The following is a 26,992-nucleotide window of genomic DNA, read 5'->3' on the forward strand; positions in this document are numbered from 1 at the left end:
CAGATAATCCAATTTAAAAATGGGGTGAGGACCTGAACAGATACTTCTCCCATAAAGACATACAAACAGCAAATACATATATAAAAGATGCTCATCTTTGCTAATTATTATTGGAATGCAAATCAAAACCACAATGAGATACCACCTCACACCTGTTAGATTGGCTATTATCAACAAGACAGGTAGTAAGTGTTGGAGAAGCTGTGCGGAAAAAGGAACCCTCATTCACTGCCAGTGGGAATGTACATTAATACAAACATTATGGAAGAGAGTATGGTGGTTCCTCAAAAAGCTAAGAATAGAACTACCATACGACCCAGCAATCCCTCTATTGGGCATCTAACCCCAAAACTCGAAAACATTGATATGTAAAGACACATGTACCCCCATGTTCATCACGGCACTGTTCACAGTGGCCAAGACATGGAAACAACCAAAATGTCCCTCTATAGAGGATTGGATAAAGAAGATGTGGTACATATATACTATGGAATACTACTCAGCCATAAGAAATGATGACATAGTGACATTTATGACAACATGGATGGACCTTGAGAACATTATACTGAGTGAAATAAGTAAATCAGAAAAAGCTAAGAACTGTATGATTTCACATATCCGTGGGATATGAAAATGAGACTCATGGAGTAAAGAGGGACAAACATATGGGGACAGAAATTGATTTGACTTTGGGTAATGGGCACTTAACACAATCAACAGTCCAAATACTATAGAAATGTTTACCTGAAACCTGTGCCCTCTCACTGATCACTTTAAGTCCATTAAATTTAATTTCTAAATAAAAAAGAGGGAAAGCATATTACCTCTTTTCTTTCCCCGCTTGCTGGTTGCTTCTTGCCTGTCTTCGGAGCATGGTAGGGATGGCCAGCTCTACCTGCTGAGGGTCACACACAAGCCCTTGTATAAGTAGTACCCCCCCCCACTTGCCTGGTTTTTCTAGGTATTACATATCTAAGTTGTAAATATTTCAGGAAGATAGGGATATTTTGAGACTCAGAGATGGGTTCCATAGAGTCTTATATGAAGTAGTGAGCTCTGTGAATGCTTTAAGCCCTGAGCCAAGAACGGGTGGTCATGGCTGGAGCCACTGTGGGCACACAGCCTTCACTGCCAGACTGTCGCTGGGGGCCTAAGTGGGCAGCTCTGGCAGAGCCTAAGGCTTGGAAGAGGACTGACCTAGCCGGGGGGTGACCCAAGACATGACTGGAAGTTTCACCAGAATCCATAGCCTCCTTTGTGCTTAAATAACTAAGCCAGCATGACTATATATAGACAGAGTGCGATGAAATGTCTTCTGTTTCTTTGAAAACAACTTTTGTCTCTTGTTTCTGATTCTTCCTGGTAGCAAAACTAACACGCTCTACTTATAGAACAGTTGGGAAATACAAAACACATATAAAGTAGAATTTATAAAGTTCTTTAATCTTAAGAAACTGCTTGTATCTATAAGAATATTTCAAGTGCTTATCTTTCACCTTCCAGGCAAAGCCAAAGCTGATTGAGCCACTTGACTATGAAAATGTCATTGTGCAGAGGAAGACCCAGATCCTGAATGACTGTTTAAGGGAGATGCTCCTCTTCCCCTATGATGACTTTCAGGTAGGTAACTTTCAAGGTTCTGTGAATAGAACTATGTGGTTAAGCTTTACAATTATTTTCGATCTCTTGATTTATTGTGTGTATAATTTATGATTTTTAAAGATGAAAAGGTGATGTTATTTAAGAGGAAAACGTCATTATATTCTTCAGGCATTCTTTTATGAGTTGATTTTTTAAACTGGTATAGTTTTTGCATATCTATGCAGACAGCAGTATATATGAATGTATGTATACATGATGCAAACATGCATATCTATAACACAAACACACACATATATGTAAAACTTTTTTTTTCAAGTGTATGTTTATGTGTTTTATCTTGAATACAAAGTGCTGTTGTCTGGGCTGAATTAATGGACAACTGCCTCCTATGTCTTGTGAGACTTGTTTGAAGAGAAATTTAGGGTTTTTTCCCTGAGTGCCTTAGACTTTTAAGGTTGATACTTGCTGGGGAGCAGTAGAGGATTTTGTCGTGCATCCTGTTAGGAGGATGCCTTGTGAGAGGCTTTGCACTGAGCTCGCAGAGAAGGGTCTGGAGGTAACCAGGTGTTTCCTGACGCCTCCCTCTCTGGTGCAGTGCCAGGTGCTGTTCTTTTGGAGCTCAGCTGCCAGCAGAGGACTCAGCACAGCTGTTGCTATGAGTTGCAGTTGATTGTTGCTAGAAGCTGACCAGGATTATGGCATGTGGCTGAGTGACTCACAGGAACTTTGAGGCTAGTGAGGAGTGAGACACATTCTTCCTCCAGGAACCCCTTACGGTGGTGTTAGATACCTGCTAACTTAGAGTTACCTCAGTCTGTTTGGAGGTTCAACCTCATCTTGGCGCTTCCTTCTTCTCTACCTTGATGCTTCTCTACCTGATGCTGTTGCTGTCTAAGCCCTGTCTTTTATGAGTAGAGCTTAGGTTTTTTTTTTAATTTCATTGATTCTTTGTTGTTTAATTGAAAAAGTACTACATACTTGTAAACAAACCAACAGGCACTATTGAAATACTTGACATTAAAAGCCTTCCCACAACCTTCTTCTAATGTCTCCCCCAATACATAACCTACTATGTATAGTTCTGTTCCTACTACACTGTCTTTAGAAATTTCCATGTTAATTACATTTAAATTATATTCTTTTTTTTATTGATTTTAATATATCATTACATAGATTCAACTGTCCCACTGAATACATCGCCCCCCCCCCCCCGGGTTCCCCTCAACATCCCCCTTAACCCCCTCCTCGCTACGCCCTGCCCCCTTCCCGCCAGGGTTTGCTTTTCTGCTCTCTATAACGCTGTTATGTATATATAATTTCACCAATCTCTTTCAGTTTTTTGATCCCATCTTCTCATTCCCTTTCCGTCTGGTCCCTTTGATCCCGCCTCTGCCTCTGTTCCATTCCTTAGTTCACAATGTTCATTGGATTCCTCATATGAGTGAGGTCATATGATATTTTTCTTTCTCTGCCTGGCTTATTTCACTTAACATAACAGTTTCCAGGTCCATCCATGTTGTCGCAAAAGGTAAGATTTCCTTCTTTTTTGTGGCCCCATAGTATTCCATTATGTATGTGTACCACATTTTTTTTTTTAAAGACAATTTTAACAGGGTGACATTGGTCAATTAGAGTACATAGATTCAGAGAAAACATCTCCAGGTCATTTTGACATTTGATTATGTTGTATACCCATCACCCAAAGTCAAACTGTCTTCTTCACCTTCTATCTGGTTTTTTTTGTGCCCCTCCCCACCCCCCACTCCATCCCTCTCCTCCCTTCCCCTCCCGCTGGTAATCACTACACTCTTATCCATGTCCCTGAGCCTCATTTCTGTGTCCCACCTATGTATGGGATCATATAGTTCTTAGTTTTTTCTGATTTACTTATTTCACTTAGTATAAAGTTATCAAGGTCCATCCATGTTGTCGTAAATGATCCGATGTCATCATTTTTTATGGCTGAGTAGTATTCCATAGTATATACGTACCACATCTTCTTTATCCGTTCATCTATTAAAGGGCTTTTTGGTTGTTTCCATATCTTGGCCACTGAGAACAGTGCTGCAGTGAGCATGGGGCTGCATGTGTCTTTATGTACCAATGATTTTGAGTTTAGGGGTATATACCCAGTACAGGGATTGCTAGATCATGTGGTAGTTCTATTCTTAATTTTTTGAGGAACCAACATACTTTTTTCCATAATGGATGTACTACTTTACATTCCCACCAACAGTGTATGAGGGTTCCTTTTTCTCCACAGCCTCTCCAACACTTGCTATTACCTGTCTTGTTGATAATAGCTAATCTAACAGGTTTGAGGTGGTATCTCATTGTAGTTTTGATTTGCATTTCTCTAATAGCTAGTGAAGATGAGCACCTTTTCATGTATCTGTTGGCCATTTGTATTTCTTCCTGGGAGAAGTGTCTGTTCATGTCCTCTTCCCTTTTTTTTTTTTTGGATTGTTTGTTGTTGAGTTTGTGAGTTCTTTGTATATTTTGGATATTAGGCTCTTATCTGTGCTGTTGTTTGAAAATATCATCTCCCATTTAGTTGGCTGTTTATTTTGTTGTCAGTTTCTCGTGCTGTGCAGAAACTTCTTAGTCTGATGTGGTCCCATTCATTTATCTTTGCCTTCACTTCCCTTGCCTTTGGAGTCAAATTCATAAATTGCTCTTTATGGCCAAGATCTATGCGTTTAGTACCTATGTTTTCTTCTATGTAATTTATTCTTTCAGGTCTTATATTTAGGTCTTTTATTCATTTTGAATTAATTCTAGTACAAGGGGACAAACTGTAGTCAAGTTTCATTCTTTTGCATGTGGCTTTCCAGTTTTCCCAGCACCATTTTTTTTTTTCATTTTTCTGAAACTGGAAACAGGGAGAGACAGTCAGACAGACTCCCATATGCACCGGACCGGGATCCACCCGGCACGCCCACCATGGGGCGACGCTCTGCCCACCAGGGGGCGATGCTCTACCCATCCTGGGCGTCGCCATGTTGCGACCAGAGCCACTCTAGCGCCTGAGGCAGAGGCCACAGAGCCATCCCCAGCGCCCGGGCCATCTTTGCTCCAATGGAGCCTCGGCTGCGGGAGGGGAAGAGAGAGACAGAGAGGAAAGCGCGGCGGAGGGGTGGAGAAGCAAATGGGCGCTTCTCCTGTGTGCCCTGGCCGGAATCGAACCCGGGTCCTCCGCACGCTAGGCCAGCACCATTTATTGAAGAGGCTTTCTTTTCTCCATTGTGTGTTGTTGGCCCCTTTTATCAAAGATTATTTGACCATATATATGTGGTTTTATTTCTGGGCTCTCAATTCTGTTCAATTGTACCACAGCTTTTTAATCTACTCATCTACTGATGGACACTTGGGCTGTTTCCAGATCTTGGCTATTGTGAACAATGCTGCTATAAACATGGGGCTGCATTTCTTCTTTAGAATCAGTGATTTGCTGTTCTTAGGATATTCCTAAAAGTGGGATGGCTGGGTCAAAAGGCAGTTTGCTTTTTAATTTTTTGAGGAATCTCCATACTGTTTTCCACAGTGGCTGCACCAGTCTGCATTCCCACCAGCAGTACAGGAGGATTCCCTTTTCTCCACATCCTCGCCAGCACTATTCTGTGTTGTTTTGTTAATGAGTGCCATTCTGACTGGTGTGAGGTGATAATTCATTGTGGTTTTAATTTGCATTTCGCTAATGATTAGTGATGTTCAACATTTTTTATATGCCTATTGGCCATCTGTATGTCCTCTTTGGAGAAGTGTCTATTCATTTCTTTTGCCAATTTTCTGATTGGATTGTTTATCTTCCTTGTGTTGAGTTTTACTAGTTCTTTATAAATTTTGGTTATTAACCCCTTATCAGACGTATTGTCAAATATGTTCTGCCATTGTGTAGTTTGTCTTTTTATTTTGTTCATATTGTCTTTAGCTGTGCAGAAGCTTTTTAGTTTGATAAGGTCCCATTTGTTTATCCTGTCTTTTGTTTCACTTGCCCATGGATATAAATCAGCAAATATATTGTTGTGAGAGATGTCAGAGAGCTTACTGCCTATGTTCTAAGATGCTTATGGTTTCATGACTTACATTTAAGTCTTTTATCCATTTTGAGTTTATTTTTGTGAATGGTGTAAGTTGGTGGTCTAGTTTCATTTTTTTGCAGGTAGCTGTCCAATTTTCCCAACACCATTTGTTAAAGAGACTGTCTTTACTCCACTGTATGCTCTTATCTCCTTTGTCAAATATCAGTTGACCATAAAGTTGTGGGTTTATTTCTGGGTTCTCTGTTCTGTTCTAATGATCTGTATGCCTGTTCTTATGCCAGTACCAAGCTGTTTTGAGTACAATGGCCTTGTAGTTTAACTTGATATCAGGAAGTGTGATACCTCCCGCTTTATTCTTCCTTTTCAAGATTGCTGAGGCTATTTGTGTTCTTTTTTGGTTCCATATAAATTTTTGAAATATTTGTTTCTATAGCTTTAAAGTATGTCATTGGTATTTTAATAGGAATTGCATTGAATTTATAAATTGCTTTGGGTAATATAGACATTTTAATGATGTTTATTCTTCTATCCATGAACACGGTATATGTTTTCACTTGTTTGTTGTGTCTTTCTTGATTTCTTTTATCAATGTTTTATAATTTTTGAGTACAAGTCTTTAACCACCTTGGTTAAATTTACTTCTAGGTACTTTATTTTTTTTTGTTGCAGTAGTGAAGGGGATTGTTTTTTTAATTTCTCCTTCAGACAGTTGATTGTTGATGTATAAAAATGCATCTGATTTCTGAATATTAATTTTATATCCTGCCACCTTGCTGAATTCATTTAATAGGTCCAGTAGTTTTTTGACTGAGACTTTAGGGTTTTCTATGTACAGTATCATATCATCAGCAAATAATGATAGTTTTACTTTTTCTTTTCCATTTTGGATGCCTTTTATTTCTTCTTGTCTGACTGCTGTGGTTAGGACTTCTAGAACTATGTTGAATAGAGTGGTGAAAGGGGGCACCCCTGCCTTGTTCCTGATCTTAAGGGGATTGCTTTTAATTTTTGCCCATTGAGTCTGATGTTGGCTGTGGATATGTCATAGATGGCCTTTATCATGTTGAGGTATGTTCCCTGTATTCCCACTTTGCTGAGAGTTTTGATCATGAATGGGTACTGGATTTTATCAAATGCTTTTTCTGCATCTTATTGAAATTATCATGTGTTTTTTCTCCTTTCGTTTGTTTATGTGATGAATCACGTTGATTGATTTGCGAATATTGTACCAGCCTTGCCTCCCCAGAATAAATCTCACTTGATCATGATGTATGATTTTTTTCATGTATTGCTGGGTCTGGTTTGCTAATAATATTTTGTTGAGAATTTTAGCATCTAAATTCTTCAGAGATATTGGCCTATAGTTTTCTTTCTTAGTATTGTCTTTGCCTGGTTTTGTAATCAGAATTATGCTCGCCTCATAAAAGGAGCTTGGAAGTCTTCCCTCCTTTTGAATTTTTTGAAATAGCTTAAGAAGGATAGGAGTTAGTTCTTCTTTAAATATTTGGTAGAATTCACCTGTGAAGCCATCTGGCCCAGGGCTTTTGTTTGTTGGGAGTTTTTTGATAACTGTTTCAATCTCATTTGTTGTAATCGGTCTGTTTAGGTTTTCTGATTCTTCCAGATTGATTTATTTTTTTATTTTTTTATTTTTCTGAAGCTGGAAACAGGAAGAGACAGTCAGACAGATTCCCGCATGCACCCGACCGGGATCCACCCGGCATGCTCACCAGGGGCGACACTCTGCCCACCAGGGGGCGATGCTCTGCCCCTCCGGGGCGTCGCTCCACCGTGACCAGAGCCACTCCAGTGCCCGGGGCAGAGGCCAAGGAGCCATCCCCAGCGCCCGGGCCACCTCCGCTCCAATGGAGCCCCGGCTGCGGGAGGGGAAGAGAGAGACAGAGAGGAAGGAGGAGGGGGTGGATGGAGAAGCAAATGGGCGCCTCTCCCGTGTGCCCTGGCCGGGAATCGAACCCGGGTCCCCCGCACGCCAGGCTGACGCTCCACCGCTGAGCCAACCGGCCAGGGCCCCAGATTGATTTTTGAAAGATTATATGTTTCAAGGAATTTGTCCATTTCATCTAGGTTGTCTAATTTTTTGGCATATAGTTCTTCATAGTATTTTCTTAAAATCCTTTGTATTTCTGCTGTGTCAGTTGTTACTTCTCTACTCATTTCTAATTTTATTTATTTGAGTCCTCTCTCTTTTGCTCTTGGTGAGTCTGGTTAAAGGTTCATCAATCTTTCTTACCTTTTCAAAGAACCATTTCTTGGTTTCATCGATCCTCTGTATTTTTTTTTAGCCTTTATGTCATTTATTTCTGCTCTGATCTTTATTATTTCTTTCCTTCTACTTCCTCTGGGCTTTACTTGCTGTTCTTTTTCAAGTTATTTTAGATGCAGGGTTAAGTTGTTTATTTGAGCTTTTTCTAGCTTCTTAAGGTATGTCTTTAATGCTATGAACTTCCCTCTGAGGACTGCCTTTGCTTTGTCCCATAAATTTTGAGTTGTTGTATGTTCATTTTCATTTGTTTCAAGGAAATTTTTTATTTCTTCCTTGATCTCATTGTTAACCCATTCATTAATTAATAACATGCTATTTAGTTTCCAAGCGTTTGAGTGTTTTTCAGTTTTTCTATTGTAGTCGATTTCTAGTTTCATGCCATTGTGATCAGAGAAGATGATTGATATGATTCAGTCTTCTTAAATTTATTGAGATTCATTTTGTGTCCTTACGTGTGGTCTATCCTAGAGAATGTACCACGAGCAGTTGAAAAGAATTATATTCTGGTGCTTTAGGGTGAAAGGTTCTGATGATATCTATTAAATCCAGTTGATCTAGTGTGTCCTTTAAGTCTGCTGTTTCTTTGTTAATTTTCTTTCTTGAGGATCTATCCAGTTATGTAAGTGGGGTATTGAAATCCTCTACTATTATAGTATTGCTGTTGATCTCACCCTTTATGTCCATCAAAATCTGCTTTATATATTTAGGTGCTCCTATACTAGGTGCATTGATATTTATAATAGTTATATCTTCCTGTTGGATTACTCCCTTTATCATTATGTAGTGATCTTCTTTACCCCTTACTATAGCCTTTGTTTTAAAGTGTATTTTGTCAGATATAAGTATTTCTACCGCAGCTTTTTTTTTCATTTCCATTTGCATGAAATATTTTTTTTCCATCCCTTTACTTTTTAATCTATGTGTATCTTTTGTTTTGAGGTGGCTCTCTTGTAGATAGCATATGTACGGGTCCTATTTTCTTATTCATGCAGCTACCGTATGTCTTTTGATAGGAGCATTTAAGCCATTTACATTTAAGGTTATTATTGATATGTAGTTGTTTATTGCCATTTTATTCTTTAAATCTACATTCCTCTTTTACTAGATTTCCCCCCCCCCCCTTGTTCTATTTTCAGCAGACGCCTTATCATTTCTTGCAGCATGTGTTTAGTTGTAATGAATTCCTTGAGGGGTTTTTTTCTGGGAAGCTTTTTATTTCTCCTTCAATTTTAAATGATAGCCTTGCTGGATAAAGAAAACTTGGTTGTAGGCTCTTGTTCTGCATTACTTTGAATATTTCTTGCCATTCCCTTCTGGCCTCAAGTGTTTTTAGTTGAAAAGTCGGATGTCATCCTTATGGGGGCTACTGTTTAGGCGATTCACTGCTTTTCTCATGCAGCTTTTCATATTCTATCTCTTAGCTTTGGTATTTTAATTATTATGTGTCTTGGTGTAGGTCTCTTTGGGTTCCATTTTTATGAGATTCTCTGTGCTTCTTGAACTTGTGTAACTTTTTCCTGCATCAATTTATGGAAGTTTTCAGCTATGATTTCTTCAATCAGGTTCTCTATCTTTTCTCTTTTCCTTCAGGAACCCCTATATGCGGATGTTGTTTCTCTTTATATTGTCACAGAGCTGTCTTAGATTTTCCTCAGACTTTTTGATCCTCTTTTTTTTTTTTTTTGGCTGTTCAGCTTCCATGCTTTCATTTATCTTGTCCTCTAAATCTCTGATTTGTTCTTCTGCTTTATCCAGGCTGCTTTTAATTCATTCTAGTGTAGCCTTCATTTCTGATATTGTGTTTGTCATTTCTAGTGTAGTCTTCATTTCTGATATTGTTGTCATTTCTCCTGATTTTTTTTTTATTATTTCAGTGTCCTTTTTGATGCTTGCTATCTCTTTGTTTAGGTGCTCATTTTTTCCTTCTATTGTTGCTCTAAGATCCTTGAGAATCCTAACAATCATTATTCTAAACTCTGCATCTGGTATATTGGTTAGTTCATCTCATTCCGTTCTTTTTCTGGGGATTTCTCTTGTTGATTCATTTGAATTGCATTTCTCTGTCTTCCCATTTTGTGTCTGTATAGACGGATCCTTTGGATGTGTTGTTTGTGTAGCTAGCTGAGTATAGGGTTGGTGTTGTCTGCCTCAAGGTTTCAGTTGTGTTGTTTCTCGATCTTCATGGGTTGTCTGTTTGTATTCCGCTGTGGGCTACTTGTCTGCTGCTACTGCTCTTTTTGCTGTTTGTGACAACATTTTCTATGCCTTAGCTGGTTCAGGTGTGAGGAGCCTTTCCTTAAGGTACCACTCTAACTATGGTAGTTAGAGCATCCTGAGCTGATGCTCTCCATATCTGGCCTCTGGATGTACCAGCCCTGGACCTCCCTGGCCAGAACCTGGTGCAGATCAGTGAGTGTCACTGCTTTTGCCTGGCCTTTAGCAACGATCTTGGAGCTACAGGTGATCCAGAATTTGTGGCTCCCTCTGCTCGGCCCGGATGCCATTGTAAATATCAACTGCACTCCTAGGCTGGCTTTTATTTACCCTTGGCCAGTGTGTGTGGCCCCCTACTGCCTCCACCTCCTTGGGCACTCAGGCACCGATAGGGGCTCGTGGGCCGCAGCTCAGGCTGCTCCATGGGTGCAGGGGGCTCCTTGCCTGGCTGGGCTCTGCACACTGCGGTGGCTCGGGCTGCCTCTCCAGGGTCCGCCTCTCTGATCTCTGCCCCTCGTCGCTGCTGGGCCTCCTGGCTCTGCTCCCCATGGGTGCACAGGACCCCTTGCTGTGCTCTGCCCCCCGCAGGTGCATGGGACGCCTTGCCCCGCTGGGGTCTGCCTCGCACCTGCGCAAGGGACACCTCTCCCTACAGGGTTCCACCACCCTACGGGCGTGCAGAAGGCCTCTCCGGGCTCTGCCCCCCACCGCACTGCACAGGCTGCTTCACTGGGCTCTGCCCCTGGCCGCCGCTAGGGCCCAGCACCATGGCTGCCTCTGCAGCCAGGCCCTTTCGCCCTTCGGTGGGTACTCAGCAGGGGGGGGGGAGCATGTAGCCCAGACCTCAGCACTCAAAACCTGTGTTCTTGATGTGCCCTCTGCTTCTAAGTGTCTCTCTGCACTGACTGGAGCAAGAAAGCTTCTGGTGGGTGGGGTAATTTCTTCTCTTTGCTGGCCTGGTTCTCCCAGGAAAAATGTCCACTTTAGGTTTGGGGAGTGACCCAGTACAGGGGTCAGGGTGGCTGTCCCCCACAGTCTCTCCCTGTGCCTCCGAGACTACACTTTTCTCTTGCAACTCCAGTCCTCTCGGTGCTCCCCGCTCCTGGATCCCCAGGTAAGTGGCTGTGAACGAGATCTTCTGCATGGTCCCTTTACTACTGAGCCTGTGTCTGAGAGTTCTGTCTCCCTCTTGCAAACAGTAACCCAGCTCTTCTTTCAGCTGAATACTGTCTGTATGCCTCCTCTAGTCTCTGGGGCTCCAGGATGGGGTTCCAGTCCTGTAGCTTAGGACCCACCACTCTCCGGGCAACCTACCCCATGATGAGAGACCCTCTGGGCCGCCTCTAGCTCTGGGAGCGGGACAGCCCTTTCTTTATCTCTGCCTCTCCTACCAGCTCAGTGTGGTTCCTTCGGTGATGCTTGGTTTTAGATGTCTCTTAGTTTAGTCCAAAGTTGGTTTTTCAAGATGATTGTTCCTAAGTTAAGTTGTAATCACTTTGGTTCTGGGAGGTGGGAGTTGTAACATCTGCCTACTCTGTCACCATTTTCCCTCTCTTAAATTATATTCTTTAATGCTTTCTTTCCCCACCAAATTTGAGACTTTAGTTTACAACAAGGCTGAGGATTTTCATAGATGTTCTAACTTGTTAGTGGCACATATGGAGAAAATCATTGTTTTTTAGTTCTTTCCTGAAAAGTAAGGATTGCCATGGAAGTGAAATTGACCATCAGTGTGAGGCTGCTGCCCAAGTGTGTTCCACTGATGAATGGTTTCAAATCATGCCTAAAAATACAATGCTTTGGAAACTTCACTGCATGAATAGACTACCCAGATAAAAGACAAATAAATGGAAACCTCAGAATGATGCCTCTTGCTTGAGATTTTGGCAACAAATTATCATGAGAATTTAATCAGATGATTACAAATTGCAATCCATGTTGACATATTTTTCCTGTGGTGTGCTATGAGGAAGTTAAAGGTTATCTCAAGTTTCTCTGAGCATGAAGTATGTACTCTTCTTGGTATTCATTAGAGTACCTAAGTTATTTCAAGTTTTGCAACCTAAATTGTAAAGTTGTATCTATAGTCCTGAGATATAAAGTTGCTTAGGAAACAAACAAATCTAAGGAAAAATATGGTTAATTTAGTTTCATCTTTTATCCTAGATGTTTAAACAGTTCTTGAATCAAATGATTGAAACTTTGAGAAAAACTTCTTTATTCTTTTCTGCTATAACTACTTCTCTAGGGATACCGGTCACAGATATTCTAGGAAAGGCAAAGAATTCACATTTTGCTGGCCAAAATCGAATGAATAAGTGTTATTTTTTGTGTTTGGGAAGTTTCCAAAGATTAAGGAGCTTGAATTTCACGTATGAACCCCATCACAGTAAATGTGATGGTCCCCATTGAAGTTTAGATGCTGCTACTTGTTTTTCTGGAGACTCCCATTTTTAATCAAGCAAGGCCATTTACAAAGCATTTTCCTGCCAGTTTATCTTGGTAATTTTAATAACTGACTAGCTAGCTGAATAAGGAGAATGTCGTAGCAGTGTCACAGATTCCTTCTGTCTGTCCATGTTTTTTTAGGTATTATAGGAACAGAATTTCTGTTGTGCTATTAGAGGCAGAGGAACACATTAGGGGAAAGTATTTTATTACTCACAGAACAACATAGCAAGTTGGCTGCCTGATGGGTTATAGTAAGCTTAATGCATGGTGGGGGTTGATTTGCAGTACTACACTTACTAGTTAAACAATATTAGTTAACTATTAAAATAATAGAGCTTTATGTGAAGTTCTGTCAGAGATATTCAGAATGGTAATTTACTAAAATCTGAATGTGGATAGTGATGATACAGTTGTACAGTTCTTGAGTAGGACGTGTGTTGATATTGGTCAGCTCCTAAGGATATCTCAGTCTTATCTGAAAATGAGTCTATGGAGAGATTTGTTTTGGGGATGTAATTGCCTAAGGGGGGGGATAAAACTCAACAGACATGAAGTAATTGTGGATTTTAAAAAACAAAAGGACAATTCTCAGCCATCAGAGTATTTATGAAGTAACATTTATCCATGGCCAGAGACGGCATGCCGTGGCTAATATAACCCTTACTAGCCTACTACACTTCTTTTTTTCAGGATCGGACCCTTGGGGTCTGTTTTGTTCTTCCTGTGCCGTGGCTTCATGGTTGTCCTTACCAACAAGATCTCTTCTTTTTTATCCTTCTGGAGCTATCTCACCCTCTGAGGACATTTCAAATCCCACCATGATCTTTTCTCCCCATCCTCTTATTTCTGCTGATGCTTCGTCTCTTACACAGTGTACATTAACCTGAGTACACAGGGCTTTTCACTAATAGCTTCTTACGCCTTTTGTGCTCAAGTGTCTCCACCATGCTGTGGCCCCGAGGAAGGCAAAGGCGTAGGTGGGGTGTCTGTGCCTCTCCGGCCTCCCACCTGCCCGCCACCTCCTCATCCACATCTACACACTGAGTAGTAGAGTTGGATACTTTTAGCTTCATTTAAAATTAGTGAAATTAGGGTTCGGATCCCATCTTCGTTGCCAAGTAAAATAAAATAAAATAAAATTAGTAAAATTATTGTGAATATTAGGTGGTTTTCTGTGATTCAGGAAGCAAATATGAATGCCATTGAGCACATGTGGAAATGAAAGTGACTAGATTCATAAAACTTTTTGCCTGATCAGAGATTTGGTTTGGCAGAAATTAATTTCTGAAATAAGAGAATGGAGGTGAAACCATCTTAAAAGGCATACACTTTCTGGTGGCTAATGAACCTTTATTCTGAGAACTTTTCCATGCCTACATTGTAGGTGAATTTTACTGGGCAATTAGAGATGATAACCTTTACGTTTTCTTTTCTTTTCTTTTTTTTTTTTTTTTTTGTATTTTTCTGAAGCTGGAAATGGGGAGAGACAGTCAGACAGACTCCCGCATGCGCCCTACCGGGATCCACCCGGCACGCCCACCAGGGGCAACGCTCTGCCCACCAGGGGGCAATGCTCTGCCCCTCCGGGGCGTCGCTCTGCCTCGACCAGAGCCACTCTAGCGCCTGGGGCAGAGGCCAAGGAGCCATCCCCAGCGCCCAGGCCATCTTTGCTCCGATGGAACCTTGGCTGCGGGAGGGGAAGAGAGAGACAGAGAGGAAGGAGGGGGTGGGTGGAGAAGCAAATGGGCGCTTCTCCTATGTGCCCTGGCCGGGAATTGAACCCGGGTCCCCCGCATGCCAGGCCGACGCTCTACTGCTGAGCCAACCGGCCAGGGCCCACCTTTACATTTTCGATCAAGAAATATATAAGTTGATTTGTTGCTTAAGAGATGACAAGTTTGTGCTATACAGCTTTAAAATAGAAGGACATTCTGATACATGTTAAAGCATGGATAAGCTTTGAGGACATTATGCTAAGTGAAATAAGACATCAAAATAAGACAAATGTTTTGTGATCCACTTATATGAGGTACCCAGAACAGTCAATTCATAGATAGAAAGTAGAATGGTGATCACCAGGGCTGGGGAAAGAGGGAGTAGGGAATTATTGTAAAATGGGTACAGAGTTTGAATTTTGCAAGAGGAAAAGAGTTCTTTGGATAGATGGTGGTGATGGTTGCACAACAATAATAATGCCACTAAGCTGTATTACCTAAAAAATGGTTAAGCTGGTAAATTTTATATGGTTATTTTAGCACTTTTTTAAAGAGCATGTTACATCATTTCTGTGCTACATGAGTGTGAAATTGTTGTCATCCTTAAAGCCACGTGTGAAGTAAGGGTGAGTAGTGATTTCTCAGGTGCTCTTTCTCCTCTTATTTCATGGTGTATTATCAATGTCAGATCTCTTAGGAAAATAATTTCAAAGGAAAGATGGGAGTACAAAGCAAGGATTATTAATAATTGGCAATCCTAGAAATTTTTACTTTTGAAAATGTTTAGATACAGGAGAATCCTAGTGTTCTCAGCATTGTATAGAAAAATGTGTTTAATCCATTTTCCTTTAAATAACATCCTGATTTTTATTTTTCCTCTGTTTCTTTTCCTCTTCTACTTACATAAGACTGATAATGATCTACAAACCACTGACCTGAAAAGGAAGCCAGGCCCTGCTATTTACAAAGGGTCTGGAAGTCTCTGATCTCATTTCCCATCTGCTTTTCTGAGAATGATTTTTTTTTTCTACAGGGTCCTCACTTTTCATTATTTGCTGCCAAAAAAATAATCTCAGTACTTGTTTTGGGCTCTTTATTCAAAAGTGTTCTTTTGATAAATTCCTCGAAATTTTTATCAGTCAGTTCAGTGGGCAACAATGTAAGTAGCTAGGATTGTACCTTTGTGGAAAATCTGGGTAAATAATATTTCTGAATTGACATTGGCCAGGACTTCAAGAGATGAGTATTTTAATTCTAGTTCAAGTACAATGCCTTTTACAGAAAACAGTTGTTCTTTTATGATTAAATATGCCTTAAAATGGAAAGCTTATTTTTCACATAAGACTCATCAGTTGGCTTGACTGTATTTATTTATCTTACAGTTTATGATTATACTGCTTGTGCAAGGGGTTTGTGAGATGCTTAGCAGTATAAATAAATATATGATATTGTTTAGCTTTCACGTTGCTCAAAACTTAGGAGAGGAGATAATGAATATTAGTAATAAGAAGGCGAATGTGACCAATGGCATGACATAAATGGAGTCCCATGGGAATTTATTTGTTATGTTTGAGGTAGTGGGACATTGGGATGCTAAGGACATTGGGTCCTTTAAATGTTGGAAATGACAAAAGTTCAGTGTAAGAGAGAAGCCAGGGTTCTTGATCTGGACTCACCGCAGAAACGTGAGTAGGTGTCCAAAGAGGTGAAGAGCATGAGAGGGCATTCGGGGACCATTTGGAGAGTACCTTCACTTGGGAAGAAGCGGGTGGGGGTGGGACGCAGAGACAGAATGTAAGAAAAGAACCAGGAAACTCAGGTATTCTAGAAGGCTGCAAGAGGAGTTTGAGGAAGGCGGGCAGGTAGACAGCGCAGACAGGCATGCAGTCCAGGCTGGTGAGGTGGGGAGAAAGGTAACTAGGACGCCTTTGCCAATTCTAGCCAGAGCTGAAGTATCAGGTGAACGCAGCGCAGAGACTAGCACTAAATAGGAGAGAGAAGGACTTATTTGGCTCAGTAATAACAAGAATTGTTTATCAGGATTGGGGAAACGTGAGAATGGGCTAAGGAGGGAAGTCCAGGAATGAGGAAGAGATTGAAGATATTATGGGAGTGTGTTTTGAAGCAAGGCACTTTAGGGGTCAGTGGGGATGGAATTAAATGTCTTTGAGGGAAGAATTCAGGAAGGAGAGAGAGTTTTATCTCTGAACTGCGAAGAGACAACTGGATATTGAGAAATTTAGAGGTGAATTGGGCTCAGGTTGGCCCAGCTGAGGTACAGCTTGGAGGAGAGTAAGCAGAGTTTGGAAAGTAGGCAATGGGGAATACGACGGGAATGGGGTAACAATGTCATCAAGTGCCATTCCCAGTGCTGTGACCGTCACAGCCCTTACTTACCCTTTCTTGCCTTGGTTGATGCAAGAACTTCCCATTAAGCCTCAGGATTCTGTTCTTGCTCTCTTCCAACCTGCCCGACAGAGCAGCCAGAGCGATTGTTTAAGAAGTGTAATTGAACTTATTGGGGGTGGCATTGGAAAAGATAGGTTAGATGACACCACACCTGTGTTCAGAGTAGCACTGTGAAGGTCCTGTCGTGGTCTGAAAGGCCCTGTGATCCTGTCTGTCTGCTGCCTCACTCACTGTCCCTCCCCCTCCTCTCACTCTGCTGCAGCCACACTGCGCCCCATGGAGAGGGGAGGGACCCTCTCCTACTCCTGCCTTAGGGCCTTTTCTCACGCTATTCCCTCTGCCTGGTACAGTCCTTAATTAGCTGGCCCTTACCTCCTGCACACCTTTTCCCAGATTTTACCTGCTCAGTGAGGTCCTTGCCACTGCCTTACCCGCCCACCCCCTTTGGCATTCCTGGCCCTCGTCACCTTGCTCTGGGTTATTTTTTCTCACTGCATCACCTCCGCTTCTAAGTTACACGTTTATTGTTTATTCATGTGAATACCACATGGATAGAGGAAGAATGAAACCAAGATGATATCTTATGACAGAGATAGCTTAAGCAGATGGAGAGTTATTTATACTCTATCTATAGTACTCATTAAATATCATTCTTTATTATAACTACTTATAACTAAGATACCACTTTGTCTACAAATAGAAAATAAAATCTTATGAGAGTAGCAAACCATAGTTGTTGGGTTTTTATTACAAAGCATAGGTTTTTGAAAATTCATCTTGGCCTGACCTGTGGTGGCACAGTGGATAAAGCGTCGACCTGGAAATGCTGAGGTTGCCGGTTCAAAACCCTGGGCTTGCCTGGTCAAGGCACATGTGGGAGTTGATGCTTCCAGCTCCTCCCCCCTTCTCTCTCTCCTCTCTCTCCTTCTCTGTCTCTCTCTCTCCCTCTCTCTGTCCTCTCTAAAAATGAATAAATTTAAAAAAAAAATTAAAAAAAAAAAGTGCAACTTGAGCATGACGGGTGGTGGCACAGTGGATAGAGCATTGACCTGGTCCCAGGTTCAAAACCCCAAGTTCGCCAGCTTGAGTATGGGATCATCAACATAATCCGAAGGTCACTGGCTTAAGCCCAAAGACCACTGGCTTGAAGCCCAAGGTTGTTGGCTTGAGCAAGGGGTCACTGACTTGGCTTGAACCCTCCCCCTGTGTCAAGGCACATATAAGAAGCAATTAATGAACAACTCAAGTGATGCAACCATGAGTTGATGTTTCTCATCTCTCTCCCTTTGTGTGTGTCTCTCTCTTGAAAAAAAAAAAATTACAACTTGAGTTACATATAAAAAAAAAAAAGTTTAAAAAAAAAAAGAAAAAAAGAAAATTCATCTTTGCATTTTCCAAAATTCCTACAACAGGGTTTTTTTATCTGTGGTAGGCACTTAATATGCATAAAAGAAATGGGTGGATTTGGGATCTCAGCACCAGCTGCTACTGAGGTTGTAAATATGCTGATGAGCATATTTCAAAGTGGCAGGTCAGGGGAATAGAAGAGAGGGAAATACAGTATGTATGCATGCAAAAACAAAAATCTAGCCCTGGCAGGTTGGCTCAGCGGTAGAGCGTCGGCCTAGCGTGCGGAGGACCCGGGTTCGATTCCCGGCCAGGGCACACAGGAGAAGCGCCCATTTGCTTCTCCACCCCTCCGCCGCGCTTTCCTCTCTGTCTCTCTCTTCCCCTCCCGCAGCCAAGGCTCCATTGGAGCAAAGATGGCCCGGGCGCTGGGGATGGCTCTGTGGCCTCTGCCTCAGGCGCTAGAGTGGCTCTGGTCGCAACATGGCGACGCCCAGGATGGGCAGAGCATTGCCCCCTGCTGGGCAGAGCGTCGCCCCTGGTGGGCGTGCCGGGTGGATCCCGGTCGGGCGCATGCGGGAGTCTGTCTGACTGTCTCTCCCCGTTTCCAGCTTCAGAAAAATGAAAAAAAAAACAAAAAAAAACAAAAATCTAGGTTTTGGCCTTAGATTAATGAGATGCCTTTTAACATATTACCAGGTACATAATCTTTATGGGTCCCAATCTGAAACGGTCCTGCTGAACTTCGGCCTTTTTCTAGAAGGGTTTTTTGGCAGAGCCTGGATACGGCTGAGGGTGGCCTGCATGGATTTAAGTAGCTTTGTGCCAGCAGCACCTGGAGTGTGTGCATGAAATCCAGAGGGGACAAATGAAGTTCAGCGAAGTCCTCTGATGTCAGAAGTCCTCCTCAGGTCTTCCCCATCTGCTTCGCATTTTATGTGCAAAGCATCATCTCTGCTCCAGTATGTTTAAAATAAGACTTTGGATGGCCTCCAGGAGCAGAAGTGCTGTTCTGAACCAAACCAGCATGCTGGTGGTACTGGTAAACGTGGGTGCATTTGAGTGAAATACTCCTGGATGCATAAGTGAAACCTTACACAGGAATGATAAGGGGCATGTGAGGGGACGTGGTTCCCTGAAAGGAAAGTTCATTGGTGTATTGGAACATGTAAATAGTGGACATGTTTTAACATGAAGCATATTCACTGTGCTAGGGGTTCACACAAAAGTATCATCTCTTTAGCAATTAAAAATGGTATTCTAAAGCCTGACCAGGAGGTGGTGCAGTGGGTGGAGCATCGGACTGGGATGTAGAGGACCCAGGTTTGGAGCACCGAGGTCACCAGCTTGAGTGCAGGCTCATCCAGCTTAAGCACTGTGTAGGTGGCTTGAGCATGGGGTCATAGACATGACCCTATGGTCACTGGCTTGAGCCCAAAGGTCTCTGGCTTGAAGCCCAAGGTCACTGGCTTGAGCTCAAGGTCGCAGGCTTGAGCAAGGTGTCACTCATTCTGCTGTAGCCTTCTGGTCAAGGCACAAAGGAGAAAGCAATCAATGAACAACTAAGATGCCACAACGAAGAATTGATGCTTCTCATCTCTCTCCCTTCCTGTCTGTCTGTCCCTATCTGTCCCTCTCTCTGTCTCTGTCACCAAAAAAATAAATAAATAAATCAAATTAAGTGGTATTCTAAAGAAACACAGCCCACATACAGAGAACTAGAAAACAAAAGAAACAATGCTTGCTCATACCTTCCTCCTGTTTATGTTACCGAATGAAATACAAATGACCTAGAGGGATGGTAGGTGCTCTGGGTGATGAGGTTAATGGGAAGACCAAGATTCAGTCCTAAGACCCTAGATCAGCGGTTCTCAACCTGTGGGTCGTGACCCTGGCGGGGGTCGAACGACGAAAACACAGGGGTCGCCTAAAGCCATCGGAAAATACCCCTGTGTTTTGGTCGTTGGACCCCCGCCAGGGTCGCGACCCACAGGTTGAGAACCGCTGCCCTAGATTTTATCCTCAGGTCTGTTGGTTACTAATCTGGGTGTTTGGGTAAGCAGTAAACCCTCCTGAAATTCACCTTTCTTAATCAGTAATTCAGAGGCAACATTTGTCCTAAAATTTGGCTTCTCACAGATGGGTGGGAATCCAGAGATCCCTCCATTGGGTATAGTTCTCTGTGTGCCGCGCTGCTGGCCTTCAGTTGCAGGGAGGGAGCCGGGGGGCTAGGACTTCTACTGCGGCCTTCTTCCTCTTCTCTGGGTCACGTTGCTGTGTGTTTGAGGATGGCAGTCTTTAATTGCAAAGCCATGTAACCTGGAACAGGCTGAGCCCCTTACTAATTAATGCTGAAGCTAGACCTGCCACTTGTCCCCCAAATGACCACAAGGCCACTCCAGGTTTACTGTCGTCATGGTGTCCCCCCTCCCCCCTACTTGTGCAGTGGTACTTAAGAAGTGATTATGAACAATGAACAAGCTTCTTTGTAATACCAAACGTAAACAAAAAGTAATCTTTTTTAAAACTGAACTTAGTTAATGAGTTTGGTCATTAAGGGTTTTGAACATTGAATTTATTTAGTAATAGTTTACTGCATTTGAATAGACAATTATAATGTATATATAATTGGTAGGTTCAAAAAGGTAGCAGAATACAATTTTTATGACTCTTAAAGGTCTACGGAAAGTTATAAATGTATATGCCATTTTAGGAAATAGGACACAGAGAACTTCTGACGCAGTTATAGAAGCTCCCTGATGTCTCATCAGTTGCTGAAACCCTGTCTCATTTGAAACCTGAAGTGATCTCACAACTAATGGAACAATATCCACTTAAAAAACCCCAACTGTCCGTTTACTCAACCAGCATTTATGTCATGCCAGATGTTATGCCAGGTGTTGAAGAAGCAAAGATTAATAGTATAATTGGAGGTTCTCAAGTCTAACAGGAGGTACAGGAAGGTTTCTTAGTGATGCAGCAGAATGGCACCCATCCTACTTGAGGGCAGTGTGCTGCAGGAGCCCTGAGGTTGGTGAGAGCAGCCCGGCAGCTGGGCACGGGTTGGTGCATTAGGACATCAGGAGTACACCATGTGCTGAAGGGTTGGAGAAGGGAGGAGAAGAGGCAAGCAAGGTTAGTATGGCTGGTCTTGGAAGGTCTTAAGTCTTGCTGAGATGTTTGGATTGTGTTCTGGTGGCAGGAAGGAGTCATTGAAGGAATTTCACCGGAGACATGATGCTACCAGATCAGAGTTTTAGAAACATGAGCGGCAGCTGTGCAGAGGACAGATACAGGGCTGGTAGAGGGGAGCCGGGCACAGCAATGAGGGAGGGTGCTGCCCCAAGGCTCCTATGAGAGCACCTTCGTTCTGTGTGTTGTCACAGGGATGCAGAGCAAGGAGAGGCGTGGATCTCACAGAATGACACTGTTGAGTGAACAGAGAAAGGCGGTTCAAGATGGAAGCTTTGGGGCCATGCAGGAGCTAATGAAGAGGAGCCGTTAGAAAGCGGTAGAGAGATTTGCATTTCTCTATGCATAATCATGCTTGGGCCTTGTGAGGTTTTAATTAGTTCCTTGGGAGTTTTTTGGTTTGTTTTGTTTTTAAATTACACACACACACACACACACACACACCTGCCGAAACCTAAATAGAATTTCTTCTCCAGACCCTCGTTTTGTCCTATGCTTGGTCCATTTTCTTAATTATTAGAGAATTAAACATTGAAAATTCTCAGGAAAATGTTTGCCTGATAATGGAATTGTCTGATCTTGTAGAACATATGGGTCAGCCACCACGATATGGTCTCATAATGAGACTTGGAACGCTCTGTGTGGATTGCAATTTCCAGCCTAATGTGGGACTGAATCCTCTTGAAAGCAAGTCATCAGCTCTGAAACAAATGCATCTGCCAGATATTTGGAAGGGTTCATTACTGCTGTGCTCAGTAAGTTGCAGCAAAGCTCCCAGAGTGTCTAACAGTAATGTTTAATACTGCCCTCGATACAAAATATTTAATGTACAGGCAGATGCATGCGGTCAAGGGGTTGTGTCCAGCAGTCATCAGAGACACCTAACCCCACTGACACTGAAGGCACTGCGACTTGGCTCAGATTTAGAGACGAAAGGAAGGAGGTGTTGGGAGCCATCTCTAGCAGGGAGTAGTTGAAAATCTGAGATGACTTTAGAACATTGAGGCGGACACGATCCGCTTGGCCCAGTTGAGCACAGGAAAAATTCCACTCAGAGCTTAACCTTTGGTGAGGGAGATGGGCTGGGCCTGAGGGAAGCCCGCCTTAAGAGCTCTGGGTTTTATATGGACCCCCTGGGCGTGCATTTCTGGCCGCATCCTCTTCCCTCCCTTCACGAGCGCTGGCCCCTCTTGTCCCCACTGCAGAGTTAGTTGCTCTTCTGGCGGATCAAAGGGCTCTCTGACAAATGCTTAGGGCTGTCAAAGGTTTTAAGGGATAATTCTATTAAATAAATTAAACAAAAATAAACACAACTACACTGTGTTATATGGAATTACAAACAGGAGGGGTTGACCGCTAAGCAAAGATAGTCTGCGTTTTAGCCTAAGAGTAGATTGGAGTTGACCAGGCTCTGAGATCTGGTGGGCTTCTCTGTCTCGCAGGTCGGTAGAATGGCTCTTGGACCCTCTTCTTCTGTTGTCAGGCTGTCTGCACCTTAGAGGTAAAACAGCAGGTATCTAGGGGATTTCCCATGGGGCTACTGACTGGTGAGCAGAGAATCCTCTTTCTCCATCTGACTCCGTTCTGTTTAGGACACCCTAGGAGCTGTCTCTCCCTGTTTCAATGCCTGCACTCCCTTCTGGGATGCCTATGATGTTTGTTCTTCTGTCTGAGGCAGAACACTCCCAGCCCTGTGCTCCTTTGGACAGGAGAGATGGGGAGACAGTCTGTGGTGGGTCCACACAGCTGGCTCCGGTTGCAGCCCACCCACTTCTCTGGAATATTGTCTTTAGCTCATTGTTCGTGTGGTCCTAGGAAAAGGTAGGCCATTGTTTCAGTCTCTTAATTAAAACCCTATAAAATAAGATATTTTAAACACCCAGTGGATATGCATTCTTCCCACCAGGAATTAAGAGGGCTCTTTTGTTACAATTTGATGCCTATTGTAAAATGATTAATAAAAGAATCCAGTGCCATATGAGTTGAGAGGGTTAGAAAAATAAAGAAACAATGACACAAAAGCTTGTCTTTATTAATACTCACGCCTCTATTTATTTAAGTCTGCCTAGTGAATCTTCCCTCTTTTTAATCTGACAAATCCTTTCGTTAAAACTAAACAAAACAGTGAGGGGGACTATAAATGAAAGCAGATACACTATTATTAATTTTTTTTCTGGACATCTTTTATGTTTTAGTGTCTCACTAAGCAATTCATAGCGCTCACATAAATCATTTGAGAGAGACAGACTTAAAATTCCATGTTCACAGAATTGTGGAAATTTCATTTCTTTTTTTAGCACGTGCACATGTGCAAGAGAGAGAGAGTGATGAGGGGAACAGACAGGAGGGAGAGAGATGAGAAGCATCAGTTCTTCACTGTGGCTCCTTAGTTGTTCATTGATTGCTTTCTCATAGGAGCTTTGTTGGGAGAGATGGGGGGTGGGGGCAGTTCGAGCAGAGACAGTGACCCCTTGCTCAAGCCAGCGACCTTGGGCCTCAAGCTGGTGACCTCGGAGTTTTGAACCTGAGACCTCTGCATCCCAGGCCGATCGATGCTCTATCCACTGCACCACTGCCTGGTCAGGCAGAACTGTGAAATTTTTAAACCGTAAAGAAAAACCGAAATTCTTTTAAAAACAAACAAACAAACAAAAACTCTATTTTATGGATGTGGAAAGTTAGAGCTTTCCCTCAAGATCACACAGCTAATTCGAGGCAGATCTCAGATGAGAACTCAGGTTTCCTAGCTCTCAATTCAAACCTCTTTTCCTATATCACTTCTCAGATTCTTCCTGGGAAGTTTAATGAAGTTATCGTTTCACGTTGCTTGTGGTTGGAAACACGAGCTCCTCCATATCCCAGCCTCGGTGGGCTCAAGGTAACTTGCTGGCCAGCATTAATGGAAGGACGACAGAGCCCTGACCAGGTTGTGGTCAGGGATTTCGTCAGAGAGGGATTCCAAGTTGAAGCTGAAGAAACAGGGTTGTGGCAGGCCGTTAGGGAAGAGAATGGCATGAAGAAGAGGGGCAGGAGAGGCCTGTAGCCCCAGCGTTGGCCCGAGGTGCAGAGACCTGGCACTTCTGTCTGTTCCCTCTAGATGGCCCTTGGCTCTGCCTCTCTGGGCCAAGCGTCCAGACATGGCTCATAGCCAATCAAATGGTTTCAGTTTTTGGAGGCAGTCATTTGAACCAAAAGAAAGTAAAATTTTTAAAGTTAAAAAAAAAGGGGGGGATCTATTTGAAATCTGTTATTCCAAACTAGGTTTGCAGATCGTTGTAAATTTTACTCTTTATATTCCGGTCTGAGCGGACAACTCTTCAAAACTCATTCCTTTAGGGGGAAAAAAGTCTCACAGACTTACCCAGGACTCTCAGGTGTTTGCACATCATTATATAAGCCCTTTGGGAGGGGCCTTCACCCCTTTCTCTTCTTTAGTAGTCTGTTTTTTCTTTTCAATTACTCCTATAATTTTGTGAAACTCTTCATAAGACTCCTGCCTATACTTGGCCAAAGTAATTAAGGATTTCTGTTTGTCAAAGACTACCACTGTTTAACCTAAATAATGATACTGACCAAAACCAGACTATTTTTTAGACCATTATAGTAGCTAGAAGAGGGCTTTTAATTTTAAATTGTTTTGTGCTGTGAGATTTATATCCCAGGGGTTGTGTGAGATGCTAGCTATGTTTAGATATAATTTTCAGGTCTTATCACATTTCATAACATGAAATGTTTTCCCCCTCAGCCTTGCAAGAGTAAGATGTTACTTAGAAGCTACTAAGCTTTCTTAGTAGAATGGAAATAATTTATTTCCAAACATAAAAATGGGACTAAATTTTATGGAATGTCCAATCTTGATATTGATTTATATAAAGTGGACACAGACCAATCTTTTAGTAGAAACATGACTTTTTTTTTTTGTATTTTTCTGAAGCTGGAAACGGGGAGAGACAGTCAGACAGACTCCCACCAGGGGGCGATGCTCTGCCCCTCCGGGGCGTTGCTCTGCCGCGCAACCAGAGCCACTCGAGCACCTGGGGCAGAGGCCAAGGAGCCATCCCCAGCGCCTGGGCCATCTTTGCTCCAATGGAGCCTTGGCTGCGGGAGGGGAAGAGAGAGACAGAGAGGAAGGAGGGGGTAGGGGTGAAGAAGCAGATGGGCGCTTCTCCTATGTGCCCTGGCCGGGAATCGAACCCGGGTTCCCTGCACGCCAGGCCGACACTGTACCACTGAGCCAACCAGCCAGGGCCGGAAACATGACTTTAACTGATAGAAAAGTAGAAAAAGAATACCACAACTGTGAAAAAGAAAATTAAGCTAATTTTTAGAAAGGCTTTAATGTTCATTGGGTATATCACGTGGTATTGATTTGAACTCTATTATAAGCCAGATAAATAAAACAACAGACATTTAATGTGAAGTGATGTGGCATACAGTTGACTATTACCCAAATATGACTTAAATACATAAAATCTATGGAGAAACTAAAATAGAGCATTCATTTATGATGTAGCCTTCCCTTGTCAATTTCTATAATGGACCAGAAAACTTTTGTAATAATGGGGGGGGGACATATGCAAGTAGTAGATGCTTAGTGGTAGGTTCCTATTTCTACCTCCCTTGTCTGTTTTAGTTATTCATTTATTAAGTATTTGGCACAGATACAAACAGAAAGATAACATCTCCTGCCCTCAAGGGAATCCACAGTCTGGTGGGGCAGAGGAGGACAAGCCTGCAGAAGCCTTTTGGATAATGGAGTCAGACTGACAAGCAGTCAGACACGCGCTGTCAGAGGGCTTCAAGGGGCGTGGTTTGTAAGGTTATCAAGGTCTGGGATCAGATCTCTGCTGTGCAAGCCCAGGGACTGGGGTTTGGTCAATAGAACCAGTTATTTGGGTTCAGGGGAACTGACCTGTGATAGCCAATTCCATGAGAGAATAAACCAGGATGCCATTTAATAATGTGCGTTCAGAACTAGAATTAATAAGCTGGTCAGGATACATTCGTTGGCTGTGTGTTCTCTCTAATTAACAAAGTCTAATTGGGGCCATTATAAACAAGTGGATTGTTGAGGCTGGAGTCAGAGCAAAGGCAGTGAGTGAGTGGGAAGACCTTGGCAACTGGTGGTGGTAAAGGGTGACTCCAGTGATGGGATTCAAATAATTTAACAACCAGTTCTCTGCCCTAATGACTGTTTTAAGTATAAGAAAAAACAATATACCAAAAGGTAGTTTATTATTTTATGCATTTAATACATAAATAATAAAAATAAAAGTTACACAAAACTAGATTGTTATAAGAAAGAGTTTAAAAATATTAATGAAAAATATTAAATAATATCTGACAAAATAACAATAAAACTGTTATTTAAGATATTTCCAGTGACAACTTGTCACCCCCTGGTTGTTTGGCACTTCTTACGTTATATGTTTTTTTATTGAGGTAACAAACACGAAGGAATTAAAATGTAGTATTTCATCAGAGATATAATGAGTTTTATGAAATGAAGAAATAAATATTGCAAGCATAGTTCCATCAATTTTTTTCACCTATGGACAGAATGAACATTACTATGGGTGCTTAGAATTCATGGTTGCACAGATGAACATTAAAAAAGAGTAAGGAATATAAGTTTGTGATTTCCACATTGGGCGGCTGCCCAGGCACCCACCTTAGAGAGAACTCTGATCACAAGTGCTATTTTAACAATGGTTTGCGCAACTCAACAGAAAATT

At 42.3% G+C, this 26,992-nt stretch overlaps 1 protein-coding gene across 30 annotated transcripts in view; it reads left to right on the forward strand.

The window, feature by feature from the left end:
• DOCK9 (dedicator of cytokinesis 9) overlaps positions 1–26,992 on the forward strand; it is a 345,301-nt gene that overhangs the window by 156,097 nt on the left and 162,212 nt on the right. For all 30 annotated transcript variants that reach the window (XM_066236469.1, XM_066236475.1, XM_066236493.1 and 27 more), the window contains exon 2: positions 1,504–1,620. In XM_066236469.1, the coding sequence (XP_066092566.1) occupies positions 1,504–1,620 (117 nt within the window). The remainder of the gene's footprint in view (positions 1–1,503; positions 1,621–26,992) is intronic.

The sequence above is a fragment of the Saccopteryx bilineata genome, chromosome 6, assembly GCF_036850765.1.
Source record: "Saccopteryx bilineata isolate mSacBil1 chromosome 6, mSacBil1_pri_phased_curated, whole genome shotgun sequence".
NCBI classification, from domain to species: Eukaryota; Metazoa; Chordata; class Mammalia; order Chiroptera; family Emballonuridae; genus Saccopteryx; species Saccopteryx bilineata.